Here is a 15118-nt window from a genome sequence, read left to right as displayed (position 1 = left end):
GAAAGAAAGCTCCATGAAAGTGCCCATATTTATACCACCATCAGCAAAAGCTAAACTCTTCTTTTTGCAACAAGCAGCAACTAAAAGAAATCTTTCTGAGAAAAGGCTAATAAAAGGCAACTACTCACTCCTCCATTCTCACCCAAAATGAGATTACTTGTAGCTTACTTGTTTTCACCTCTGTTAGCTGAATATGCCATGACACTTTTCAGTTTCTCAGAACTCATAGAATGTTATGCAATCATTATCAGAAGCTCAACGCTGACAGTTCAGATCCCACATTCAGTGAGTTTTCTAGCTCTACTCCTCAAGATATTTTGTGGCAGGTAGATTGGATACTCTCAGGTCAACCCCAGTGTGTGTGTGTGTAGGTAAACGTGTGTGTCCCCAAAGATGGATTGACTAAATGCTTGAGTACGTCCTGTGATGGCCTAGTGCTGAGTACAGGATTGGTCACAATTGTACATATATTGCTGCAGATATTCAGAAGTTGTGTGTGCATAGGTATGTGTATACATGTGCATAGTATAATATGTGAGAATCATTTTTTGTGATTGCTCACCATTTACTGCTGCTGCCAGATGTTCGAGGATGGTACTGTATATGTATGTGGATACGTGTAACCTGTCATGTACACATGAACAACACAGTATTCCAATGCACATGTGAATATTCAGGACTGTATTTTGGATATGCCACTGCTGCCTACTGGATTTGCTTGCTTGTGAAGGCCTGAATTTGGTTATGGCGGCTGGACATTCTGATTTCTGTCTTCATACTTTCCTAATTTTTAAACAAAAACAAAGCACAGTCTCGTTCTTCTCCAAATAATTTTCTTAACTAATGTACAGTATTTATTATTCATACTATATATGCATACCCTTACAATGTTCCTTACTGTGTTCCTGTAATCTTCTCTGCATGAACTGCAAAGCATGATGGATATTCCAATAAATGTATTTATTACACTAATGATTGCTCATTTTCTCTTTGGTCCCTCTGTTGTTTTTTGATGTCCTTGTCTCCTTGTTTCCTCTAATCAATTTTCCCTCCCACTAGCCAGCCATCATTCTTAGCCGAGATAACCCCTGTGTTTTATATGCTGGGCAATGTCATCATGTCAATGATAACTGTAGTTGCCTTGTGTGGTGATAAGAAAACAGTGAGGGGCTTATGATATTGCATTTAGAGTTTATTTGTTAGACAAAGCATGCCTAAGTCCTGTTGTGAAAATGACTGGTTGCTCACTTAGCAAAGACACTTGACCGATGTTAAGATATTTTGGGCTTAAAGCAGCCATTTGCAAAAAGGTTATGCAGACTTAACAAAATCTTCTTTTGAAGTAATCATTGGTAAAGGCAATTGCTGTGCTTAGGCTCATTAAAGTAATTGCTCTATTTCTGGGTGTGTTTACATACCTGGCCAATACAACAAAATGAGTTATGCCCACAGCACACAGAGTGTGTGATTCTAGAGTCATGGATTGCAGTAACGTCAGATAATAACAAAGGATTATCCAGAGCTGAGGACATGGACCTCCCTCTGCCTGCTGTGCCACAGACCTCCTATTTTAAAGGTACTGGCTATAGATTCATCAAAGCAACCACTGGCTTTTAGTTTTAGCATTAACCACATAATATAAACGTTCTAAGTAAAAACTTTTATCTGCCATGATATGCTCATTTCAGGCAGTTGTTACTTTGGGAAAACTATTTCTTCTTCTAGAATTTACTGTTGTCTTGTGATTACTACTGACTACTTATTGACTTGTGAGCTTCACTCACTGACAGCGCCAGCCACATTGAATTAAAGGAAATGGATTTTTCCATACAGACGTCCACTTGAATACATGCACATTGAATGCATTCACTAGTACTGAGCTCACTCTACATACTGTAATTCCATATCCTCAGGCATGAGGCAAAATGCAACATGAATAACACACTTCAAGCAGTAGAGAACTACTGTAGCATACAGAACGTATGTTAGTTTTGATTGATACTTAGCTACTGGACACCCTTACTTATCTATCTAGGAAAACTCACATGATTGTTACTTACTGAACATATTAAAACTCCTGCATTGATTAACGTTTGCTAACCTACTCATTACAATGCATGTGTTAATTGATATTTACATAAAACTCTTGCAACAACTGATACTCACCTACCCAATAAAATTGTCTCATTAATTGACATTTACTTCCCAACCCAGTAAAATTCTCGCATTAATTGATACTCACCTACCCTTTGAAACTGTCATGTTGATTGATACTTACTTATTTACCCACTAAAACTCTCGCATTGATTGATTATTACTTAACTACTTGGTAAATCTTTTGTGTTGATTGATACTCACCTACCTAGAAAAGCTCCCAATTTGATTAATACTTATTTTTCTAACTGGTAAAACTCTTGCACTGATTGATACTTATTTACCTAGCCAGTAGTAGTAGTGTGTTGAACCGTGTTAGCCATGATGGATGCAGTGAGAAGTAAAGGAAGATCCATCCATCCATCCATTATCCAACCCGCTACACCCTAACCACAGGGTCACGGGGATCTGCTGGAGCCAGTCCCAGCCAACACATGGCGCAAGGCAGGAAACAAACCCTGGGCTGGGCACCAGCCCACCACAGTCAAGGAAGATGACACTTTTTATTGACAAACTGAACAGATTACAATATTCAAGCTTTTGAGGGAACTAGGGCCCCTTCTTCTTGGTTACAACCTGAATGGAGAAGGGTTCTCAGTTGCATCGAAAGCTTGCGAATTGTGATATGTTCAATTAGTCAGTAAAAGCTGTCATTTTGCTTGACTTCTCATTACTTAACCAGTAAAACTCATGCATTGATTGATATTTACTTCCCTACCCAGTAGAATTCTCTTACTGGTTAAATCTTACTTACTTAACCAGTAAAACTCTCGTATTAACTGCTGCTTACATACAAACATATTAAAACTCATATGTTGATTGATATTTACTTTCATACCAAGTAATGTCCCTGCATTGGTTTCATACTTATTTATCAAGCAAAAACTCTGCTTACTTAGCTTTCTGGTAAAACTCTCATTTTGATTGATATTTACATAAAACTCTTGTGACAATTGATACTTACTTACCTACCTAGTAAAACTCTCTGTGATGTGATGATTAATATTTACTTACATACCAAGTAGAATTCTTTCATTGATTGATACTTACTTACTTTAAAAGTAAAACTCTCATAATGATCAATACTTACTTACCAACCTAGTAAAACTCTTGTGTTGATTGACATTTACATAAACCTCTTGCGTTAGTTGATGCTTAGTTAGCTACCCCTAGCTAAACCTCACTTTGATTGATATTTACTTGTCTATCTTGTAAAACTCTTTTGTTGATTGATACCTAAGTATCAGATATACTTACCTATTCATTAATACAAGCAAGGTTGGGAAGCTTCAGTTTCTTCCTTTTATAAAGCAGGATTGCCAATACTGTCATTCTAATATTCTAGCTGCAGTATGTAATACTGACTGGCAGTCATAAAGGTTAAGATTTGGCATTCTTTAGAAAAGCAGAAAAAGGAAACCATATAAAAATTATAAAATGGGAGCCAAAATACAGCAGTCCTCTAAGGCACAATCCACAAGTACATTAAAATAAGTAATTCACAGTTAGCACAGTGTGCAAGCAAACTACTACTGAACTGAACCTGTGACTGTACTCCACCTCATATCAAGGCTTTCAGCAAAAATGGGATTTAAAAGGAAGTTTCTGCAGCACAATACAGTTTATACCTGTCATAGAAATGCTTTGAGCAGCTACATTTCCCATAATAGACTTATAAGTTAGTGACAGCATTTTATGAGCAGAGTAAGTCATTTAAAAAAATACCCAGATACCCAGATTATGTGTGTGTAGTTCATAAATGCAAGGGCAAGACAAAAGACAGTAGTAGCTTTGACCTTAGTAAGGTTTTGGGCACAAGATGCACTGACAGAGACATATAAAGAATATAATTCCTTTGGGGTTCTCAGAAAAGTAAGATGGCCAGAATATTTAGAAAATCCAGCCAATTGGATTACTTTGGTTGGAAACAAACCACTCACAGAATTGGCCAAGAGATGCCATGTGAGATGCTAAAGACAGGCTACCGCCACTGAGCTAACAGCCATGTACAACATGTGAATATATGACATAATACCTTGTCACAGATGGGGTATGGTGTCTTACAACATAACCATTTCCCATTTCTGTCAACAAAAATTACAAAGGTATAGTTGTATGTGGTAACACATAAAGTGCAGAATTTAAAAACATTATGACCTGGAATCATGAATATCAGTTCCAGTGAGCCACCATCTTACATAGGTGGAATCTGAGGACATGATACATCAGATGACTATCATGTATATGACTGTTAACTGGTATAGCAAATATAAACAACATGGCTACATCCATACAAAAACAGTTCCAAAAAATAAAACAAAAAATGGCATCGTCAGATTGCTCAAAACTACAAATAATAACAAAAATGAGTACAAAATTAACCCAAAAGGAGTTTGAGGAAGCCAGAGGTCCAGATTCTCAGCATTTCAGTTTTACCCTGATTGACACACAAGTAGCCCACAAATCATGGAGAACATAATGAGATGGCTTTTGTGGTAATCGCAATGTTGGCTTATGAGGACTGTTTTCTATATGAACTGCAAAGTTGCTAAAATATCTCAGGTATGAATAGAACTAAAAGTAAGACTAGTAAAATACCACTTTTTCACCTGCTGCTGAATTCTGCATATTGCAATCCCAATAGAGATTTTGCTCCATAGATTCCTCATGTGTTCAGTATAAGCATGAAGCTCCACAGTCAGTATACGCTGTTTCAATGAATATGGCATTTCTTTTCTCTGGCATGCACACAGATAACAGAACTAACAAAATGAAAAATGCTACCTTCGCCTGAATATGTCCAAGACCTTAAATGAAAACGGGGCTTCTTACCATGTGCAGGGCTCCTTTTGTCCACAACTTTTAATTAGCTATTGCTGAACTGGCCTCCGCAGCATAGAATGCAAATTTCCACTGCCAATTTACAAACTACTTAAAGATGAATTTAATATACTGTACACAGAAAGATAACTCTGCATATTAATATGGACATTTTAAAACTTCACTCAGTTTATAAAAGTTATCAAAGCATCAGGGGAAATGTTTTATTTTAAAATAATTACGTTTCTACATCTTTATTTTTCTTGATTTTGAACATTATTTAGCTAGCGACTTTCACATGAAAGGTGGACAGCAGACTATGTTTTATCTTTTTTGTTTGTACATTTAGGCAGATTTTCTCTTTAAACCTCTCTGGAGGCTGTGAACACATCTCATATACCATCTGTCTTATCTGGTGTGTGCTGGGTACCTGAATATACATAGGTGCGTGCTGTGAATTCCTATGAATATGTGAACAAATATAGAGAAAATGTACTCACAAGAGCATAATTGCTTATCTCTGGCATGGCTCATTGTGGCTTGCATTCAAATTCCACTCATTCTGAATTAAAAATATCTTCCGGCACTAGCTGTATTATGATGGCTCTTAATTCCACCAACAATACCAGATCACTGGCTTTGTCCATGAGAACACTGTGTTATAAAAGAGCTTCGGCATTAAGTCTAACAGCATAGTTTTTAAGGCCTCATAAACAGTCATTAGGAAGGGCTCAGGATGTACTACAGGGTTACCGAGCTTTTAATGGAGGAGCAAGAAGATGCCACCTAAAATGTGGCTTAATGGAATGACTCACATACCTTCTCCAGAATGTTCTGCACTTATTGGTGTTATGATTTGAGTCCCAAATGAGCTACAAAATTGTGCAAGGCCTTGAAATGATCCACCAAAGCAGGCCAGAATCCTCACTGGTTTGTCCAGAACAACCTCATTCCAATCCAGACAGTCCCCAACTGTAAACAGCTGGCCCCTAAATGGGGAAAGTGGTTGAAAACTTAAAAAATGTTCTTAAACGTCTCATCACATCAAGAGTGAGAACTGTGAAAACTCTGCCTTGTACTGAGAAATGAAATGAAAGATTTCTTAAACAAAAAATGGGAAATCACAAAAATATATAAACATGACCAAAAAGAAATTGCCACCAAGGCGATCTGAGATAACCATGTCCCAAAACACATTTTCAGAAAAAAAATAAGAACAGAAAACAATCAATAATCAGCAATCCCAAATCCAAATAAAAAAGCAATACCTGAATATCCTCTAAAAAATTTCAATGAACCACCCCTGAGGCTTCTTCCCTCACTCAATATATATTTGGGGGTCTCACCTGCTGTGATATCATTGTAGCTCCTCATTTTGGGGCACCAGTTACAAAGAACATGGATCACAGGTACAATTAAAGGGCCAATATACAAACATTTCTAAATGTAATAAAAATGACAATATATTATTTATACTGACTACATAGTACATAAGTAGAACAAAATGAACAGATCTGATATGGACTGATAGAAATTCACTTAAAAATGAACAGAAAAGACATGGAAAATGATGTAGATATAAGCTATGACTAAAATACAACAAAAACAGCCTCTAATTAGTTAATTTCCATTTTGTCTGACAGAAAAACATTGCCGTCTCTTAGTGCAGGTCTGTCTTGCACTCTTCTCCCTTGGTGTTTCAATAAATAGTCAGACAGCTAGAATTGCTTCTCTCTGTGACCTTTACCTTCTGTCTAGCATGTAACTGCTATATCTGCTTTGGTTGTCTCTACTGAAATCTGTTTTAGATAATGTATTTAAATGTTAAAGAATCATCAGTATCTCTGTGTCATGCCCCAGTATAGGTGTCAAAATCAAATCTGCTATAGAAGATACCTATGCATCTATTAGTCAATTACTGCTTTGTAACAAAACTTTAACAAATGTTTTTTTGGACATGAAAAGGCTACAAAGTACCAATGACTTCAGACTTGAGGCTACCTATCGTACATTGTTTCCCAAACTGTTTTGGACAGAGGGTTGCTTTGTCAAACATATGAAAATAGGGTTGCTTCATAGGCCTTGTTACACATGTTTTTACAGATGTTAGTGGTTGGCTCTGCAAAGGATACATAATGCGGGGCAGGTTTGGGTGAGATGCAGTCATTAAATTTTCCTCTTTCTTCTGACCCAGAGCAGAGGAACAGCCAACAAAAGATGAGTGACCACACTTCTGTCATATTTCAGAAGTCCCAACAATTCTAGTCTCAAACATATAAATGAACAGAGCCAGTCAGAAGCTGACATTCATCATCGGACCAGCATCTGTCACAGCCACATTAGGTAGCAGAAACATCCAGTAGAATGGTTTAGTTTAAACTATTTTTTGTTTTCTTTTTCCCAACATTTCTTATTATTATTGTTATTAAATAGAATTCTCTGAGAGACCCCAAACAACTCTTTCATATTGTATTGCTTCTTTATTTTCCAAAACTCAAAGAGTGAGTCAGGAAGTCAAAACAGCCCTGCCTTTATTTAAGTGAATTAAGAAAGACAACAAAAATCCCAGCACAAAGAGAAATTTGTCAAACTTGTACTGCCCATAATAAAGTCTTGAAGATGGTGTTATTGTACACTGTCGCAGTAGGGGGCAGTAGTGCTCCCTTGAACCCTCAGGTACCACGCCAAACACCTGGTAAAAGTGCTACAATTATTCTTTTTATTACAACAATGTGCACTAAGCACCCTCCACTCCACACTATTCATAAACCACAATAATAAATCAACAATTAACAATCCTCCACTCCCAGACGCGTTGCCCTCCTACCACCCAGCTCAGCTCGCCGTCTGGGAGTTCCCTCAGTCCTTTTATATTCCCTGACCCGGAAGTGTTCCCAGTCCCCAGTCCATGTGAACTTGTATCAATTCCGGGTCAGGTAAAAAGTACTTTTCTTCATCCCGGAAGTCCGCGCTCTTCCTATGACGAACTTCCGGGTCATAGTGTACAAATAAGTCTTTGGTCCTCCCTGCAGCTCCCTCTTGCGGCCCCTGTGGTATCCAGCAGGGCTGAGGATAAAACTACATAGTCCATGACTCCTGCTGGTCTTAGGGCACCTCCATACTGCAGGGAGGGCTCCATCTGGCGGCTTGGGGGACTTGGCCGGGATAAACTGCCGGGCACAGTCCACAACACGGACTTAGAAAAAGAATACATCAAAAATACAAAATCCATCAGCATCCAAATAGGATTACTAATCTGCTGTTGCTGTAATCTGCTGTTACTAGGGGTTGGCTCTTCAGGTGGATATCAAGGTGAATTTTAAGAATGACTCCCATATAGTGAAGTATTTAGGCTGAGTGGCAAAAAGCCTGCAAGTCTGAAGAAATGCTGAGAGAAAGAGATGGACCAATTACAATAACCATACAGGATAGAAGTGAGAAGAAGCATAGAAGTATAGAAGTTGGTATCAGATGTCGGACAAAGCACTCCTGTTACAAGACTGCAGTCTGCATATTGATGTGAGGTGCAAAAATGACCAAGAGATGCAAAATTAACCCAGAATCACAGTCAAAAGGCAGACAGATGTTGTAACTGGCAAGAAAAAGAAAACAAGATGCCAAAACCAAAGGGAAAAAACAAAATCAAAGTCAAAGATAAAAAAATGAGTTTAAAGCCTGACACTTTGAAAAGAAACTAACTATGCTAAAGTTCTTCACAGATTTCATTAAGTGTATCCACTGAGGAATGGTGAGCGAAATAAGTGCCACCATTTTTATAACATCATATGCCATGACATCACTAATTTGGCCAAATTGGTCTCATCACGTCTCCTTGCAGCATCATGTAAATAATGAAAGAAAACATAAATAAAATAAACTGTTACAATCCAAGTTGAAATAAAAAAGTAATCATTAAAGTAAAATCCTTCACATAAAAACCCTGCTCAAAATAAAATTTTATGAGTAACAACCCAAATAACATAGTCAGTGTCTTAGAGCTATTTTATGTGGTCTTACCAGCAAGAATGTCCTTCAATGAAAGATGACTAAGCCAGCCTACGGACCACTGGACACGTGCTCATGGACCACACTTTGAGAACCACTGTTGTAGTACATTACTTAACAAGACCTTAAGACTTCTTTGTTGCTGTAGCAATTTGTGACTAAGAGATGCACTGTAGCAGGACCATGAAGCCCCTATTCTTAACAAGATATAGATGTCCCTATAAACACATTGCTCTTTGTTCTCTTCCATCCTGTAAATCAGTGGATTCTTGGTTCCTGACTATACATATATGGACGCGGCTGTAATTCCTGCCTGAACAACTTGCCAATGAAAGTTGAAACTCCCTCTAGTGGCTCCTCTGACTCACAACAATCAAAGCAGTGTTCCTTTTCATGGCTAATTGTTCATTTTATTTATTTCTCTGTGACGATTTAGTCTTTGTCGTGGACATATATGTACTAGGGTAGATGTCTGTGACCCCTCAGCCTTGTAAGAAATGAAATAATAAATGAAAATGAATGAATACACTATAGTTACAACATTACAGAAATTATGCTCATCAAACAGATTGCAAAAGCATCTGTGATTGTTTAAGTGCTCCATAGAGGAAAAGGATAAGTACATGTCCTTTTAAAATTACACATGCAAAATTAATTCACTAAAATTACAGAGCAGAGAATCTTGATTTGTTAATCTGTCAAATTTAAGTGTAATGAAGTTGAAATTATAGATTAGTGGGTTCAAATCCAATCCCTCACTGCTTTTGTGGTCTGGAGCAGCTCACTTAAGTGAACTGGAATCTTAATTGTTTGCTGCTCTGTGATGCCACCTGGGGTCAGCGGGTAGTACCTCTCGGCTTTAGTGCTGTGTGAAGTTCCATTATGCTTTATTCAAACCACAAACTGAAATTTCTTTGTAAAATAAGTGTGCTGCATCTTAAAAAAATTTGTCCACATGGGGCTGATACGTTTAATGTGGACAGACAGACAGACATGAGCTTTTGCAATAGGTGTTTTCCCAATTTATGCAAAAACACCTAAAAATGGATTAATTTATGTGTGACTTCTCTTACAAATGCACTTATACAGTCTTTTGGTAACATTATTTGGTATGCCCTTTTGGGTTACATCTTGAACATCATTGGAGCATTTAATTAAAAAACAGGCAAACCTGTACAAACGCAGGGAAAAAAGCTGCAGAGTTCTATATTCAAGCCATTGCTTCCAATAAATGTTTTGTAAGAGACCACATATATTATGAATAGCAGCAGTTATTATTAGGTTTATTTCATTATAAGAGTTTTTATTTTTCAATTGAGAAAAACATAATGACCAATGAGTGGCACAGTAGGCAGCTCACAGATCCAACTTCCTGATTTTCAGTATTACACTTAGTTTGTGTTCCCATGCCTGTGTGGGTTTTCTCCAGAGACTCAATATTTCTCTCACTTCCCAAACACATGTATGTTGGATCAGTTCTCCATTCCAGTTTGGCCCTGTGTGTGTGTGTGCATGAGTGGGCTATATAATGGATTGGTGACCCCGATCACCAACACAGGGGTTTTGCTCCTGCCTTGTTCCCAATGCTACTAGGATAATTACATTATGTAACATAACTTTGTATGATCCAAGGGGAAAATTTTGCTTTCTAAAGAATCTCAAAAATAAATAAACATAACAAACATCAACAGCCCCCTCATAACTCACACAGAATTACAAAAAAGGAAACCTTTGATTTAACTAAAGATAAAATGAGCAGTTGCAGACACAGGGAGGCATTACAAAGACATATTGCCCTTGGTTTGAAAAGCAACAGTTGCGTTTCTTAACACATTTCTGTTAAATAGCCTGGTGGCTAAAAGTCCTCAGTGGGTCCTCAGTGTATTACAGAGAAGATGTGCAACATTGTTTTGTAATGGCACTCGGTTTTGTGTTCATTCTCTTCTGCACTACCTCATCAAGACATCAAGAGTGCGCCACATAACTGAGCCGACCTTCTTAATCTACTTATTTATGTGGTCTTGAAATGATTTTACTAGCCCAGCACACTGCAGCAGTACATCATTACTTTGTTGGTGAGGTACGTCCGTACTTTGTCGGTACTCACTTGCACAGCCAATCACAAAAGAATGTGCTGCATGCAATCCAGTAATAGAAACCTATAAACAAATGATCTGTTCAGTTTTAAACCAGTTATATGCTACAGGTATTTTGACACAGCGACCATTTGTTCATACCATGAATCTTCTGGGTCTTGGGTTTTTGATGGAAAATTGGGATGGATTAAGTATATTGTGATAAGTGAGAAATATTAATGACTCACTGTTGTTCGTGATTCTCTTAAAGTAGCTGCCATTTCCCTGTATTTAAAAAAAGTGGTAATGAATGGTCCTTACAGTAATTATATATAAACTACATTTTAACGATACCATAGGAAATCACTCAAAGGATGATTTAGATAGATAGATAGATAGATAGATAGATAGATAGATAGATAGATAGATAGATAGATAGATAGATAGATAGATAGATAGATAGGTACTTTATTAATCCATTTAACCATCCATCCATTATCCAACCCGCCATATCCTAACTACAGGGTCATGGGGGTCTGCTGGAGCCAATCCCAGCCAACACAGGGCGCAAGGCAGGAAACAAACCCTGGGCAGGGCGTCAGCCCACCACAGGGCACACACAATAATAATAATAATTCATTACATTTATATAGCCAAGCACACACTAGGGACAATTTAGAATCGCCAATGCACTTAACCTGCATGTCTTTGGACAGTGGGAGGAAACCCACGCAGACACGGGAGAACATGCAAACTCCACGCAAGGAGGACCCAGGAAACGAACTCAGGTCTCCTAACTGCGAGGCAGCAGCGCTACCCACTGCGCCACCCTACTTTATTAATACCCAGGGGGAAATTCACATACTCCAGCAGCAACTGCATACTGAAAAAAACAATATTAATTAAAGACTGATAAAAATGCAGTGCAAGTTAAAAAATGCAAGGTGGAGAGTGCGAGTCAGGTGTAACTGTGTATAATCTTGTGTAGTGTTAACGTTTACCCTCCGGGTGGAATTGAAGAGTCGCATAGTTTAGGGGAGGAACAATCTCCTTAGTCTGTCATTTTACAATATAATACAACTAAAAGCAATGTACAATTATACAGAATCAAGTTCATGGACATATATTTATTATGTACACAAATATATGCATCGTGGGTTCTCCCTTCGTGGAGTTTTCATGTTCTTCCTGTGTCAACATGGGTTTCCTCTGGATGTTCTGTTTTCCTCCCAGAATCCAAAGACATGCAGGTTAGGTGGACTGGCAATGCTAAATTGACCCTAATGGGTATGTGGCATGTGCGTGTGTGTGTTCCCCTGTGATACATAGATTTGCAAATTATTGCAGGCCATATATCTTTTTTTATTCTCTTAGACTTTAGTGCAGCATTTGACACCATAGACCACAGTATTCTTATAAACCACCTTTGACAATGGGTGGGCATCTCTGGCAGCACCTTAAATTGGTTTTAGTCCACCTTAACAGGAAGAACATTTTTTGTTAGTTGTGGTGATTGTACCTAGGAGATACATGATACTGTACATGGTGTACCACAAGGATCTATTCTGGGTCCGCTGGTCTTTTCAATCTACATGTATCCATTAGGTCAGATTATCTCAAACCACAAGGTGAGCTACCACAGCTATGCAGTTGACACACAGCTTTATTTTTCGATGGCACCTGATGACCCTGATATTCTTGGATCTCTGAACCAATGTCTTACCAGCATTTCTGAGCGAATAAGTAGTAACTTTCTCAAACTAAATAAGGAAGAAACAGAAATCTTAGTGATTGACAAACATGGATTAAGCAGGTATAATAGAAATAAACTTGATCCTTTAGGTTTAAAAATTAAGTCGGAGGTAAAGAATTTATGGGTAATCATCAACTCTGACCTAAATTTTAAATCACACATTAACCAGATTAGTAGGACTGCACACTTAAGGAACATAACAAAAGCCCTTATAACTTTACAAGACACTAAAAAATTAATTCACACATTTGTTGTTAGTTGATTAGATTACTGTAATGCAGTCCTAACAGGACCAACTGAGAAAGACATCAATTGTTTGCAATTAGTGTAGAATGCCACAGCCAGAATCTTAACTAGTAAAAGAAAATCTGAGCACATTTCACCAGTTTTAGCATTATAGTTGTAGTTAGTTATACTACTAATGGTTTATACAACCATTAAATAATCTTGCTCCATCCTGTATTTTTGAATGCCTGTCCCCCTGCGCTGAAAGTCGTAACCTTAGATCTTCGAATGGAAGTCTTTTATAATTCCAAGAGCTGGGCATAAAAGAAGTACTGAGGTGGCTTTTTGCTATTATGCAGCTAAAATCTGGAATACCTTACCTATAGAAATTCACCAAGCTAATACTTTGGAACATTTAAAAAAAACTGCTAAAACTCATTATTTTAATTTGGCTTTTTCGCATCTACTTCTCAGTTGAAGTTTTAATAGACTACATGGGCACAGAATTATCATATTCTTCAAGGATCTGCTATTTGTACTAATCCCCACTATTCTCTGCTGTTTCTTTCCAGTTCTTCTGCATGCCACCACTTGATCAAGGCACCAAGCAGCCCCCTGAGATGTTAGAATGAAGGTGGGTGTCTCAGCTGCCCACAAGACCAACTTATTCAAATCTTATTATGTGAAGTTTGAAAACGAAGACAATTGATTTAGATACATTTCTGTTAGGTAGAATGTCCAGTGGGGGCTGGATGGACTTTTGACCATAGAACCCATTTTTTTTTATTTATTCTTTAACATGTATTGCCTAATCTTAATTGTTTTCTCTTGTTGTAGCTTTCTTTTGTCATCTTGTAAAGTACTTTAGGCTACATTGTTGTATGAAAATGTGTTATATAAACAAATGCTGTTGTTGTTGTTGTTGCTTGTCTTAATTTGTTTCTCTTCATCATTTAAATATGTGCTCTGCTAGGCCAAACAAGCTATCAGTTATCTTTTACATTTCTTTGAGAGTGTGTGTGTGTGTGTGTGTTCCATGAGCCTTCCTGGATGTGTACATGTATTTTTAAAATAAATTATGAATCTTAAAAGTTACTCATTAATAAACTTTGCAAATCAGTAGGCCTGGTCCCATTGCAATAATTCTGGTTATACATAACAATGTTTATGGCAGTAATCATTGGACATATTTAATTGGTTTTTGAAGAATATGGAAATAAGTACTGCGCCAAACTGGTCCAAAAACAAGGAGCCTGCAACTTGTTTTTAGGAGAATTTTTAGAAGTTATCACTGTACATAGGTGAGTTCAGGGCAGATATCTTGGAATTTTCTTGTTCTAAATGTTAGTACCTTTGCTAGGATGTCGTCATACAGGAGCTCCACACAATGCAAAAAAAAAAAATCATAATTTTCTAATGAAAAATGGTAATTTTAAGATGTGAAAATCAATTTCAATTTTCCACACACATGCACAGATACAGTACATACAGACACAATTCTAAAATTGATATTTCTCAATGTTTTGAATATTGTAGAATCAGAATCTGAACTTAATTCATTTGTGAATTTTTGATCCGATCACCAAACTTCCATTTTCATGGAAGCAAACAGAAACAAATGTAAACATTAAAGTACCCTCAAGTTATCAAACCTATTTCCCATCAGAAATTCTTATGAAAAATCCTGAAAAAAGATGTTGCAGTGTTTTATGGTTTCAAATAACCTTTATGAGCAGTTTCATTCTGGAGTTGACAAGGCCATTGACCTGAGTAACCCGAGTATTAGATAATACACTAATTGTCATGTTTTTTTGGGTTCTTCAATATACAATTTAAATGCAGTTCAACGTAACATGAGAAAGTTATTTTAAGTTTCCTGATATGCTTATGAAGTGCTTCAGTTATAAGTCAGCCATATTCCAACTCCTGTTCCATCTATTGTCAAAGGAGCATCCGACAATTAATAAAACATAAACTGTACCATTCGGAAGTGTTAGAAAATTACCTATCGTAATGCTCTGTGACTTATGAGGCTTCTGCTCTGTTTTGCTTCCGTTGGATTTTTCTGCTACATTTGCCACAATAA

At 37.3% G+C, this 15118-nt stretch overlaps 1 protein-coding gene across 1 annotated transcript in view; it reads left to right on the top strand.

The window, feature by feature from the left end:
• The window catches only part of kirrel3b (kirre like nephrin family adhesion molecule 3b), a 1066676-nt gene extending 1052889 nt beyond the window's left edge, over positions 1–13787 (top strand). Inside the window, exon 15 of the mRNA XM_039764053.1 lies at positions 13605–13787. Within this exon, the coding sequence (XP_039619987.1) occupies positions 13605–13664 (60 nt within the window). The 3' untranslated portion in view covers positions 13665–13787. The remainder of the gene's footprint in view (positions 1–13604) is intronic.
• The last annotated feature ends 1331 nt before the right edge of the window (positions 13788–15118 follow it).

The sequence above is a fragment of the Polypterus senegalus genome, chromosome 9 (assembly GCF_016835505.1).
Source record: "Polypterus senegalus isolate Bchr_013 chromosome 9, ASM1683550v1, whole genome shotgun sequence".
In the NCBI taxonomy this organism is placed as follows: Eukaryota; Metazoa; Chordata; class Cladistia; order Polypteriformes; family Polypteridae; genus Polypterus; species Polypterus senegalus.
This window is presented reverse-complemented; position numbering and strand designations above follow the sequence as displayed.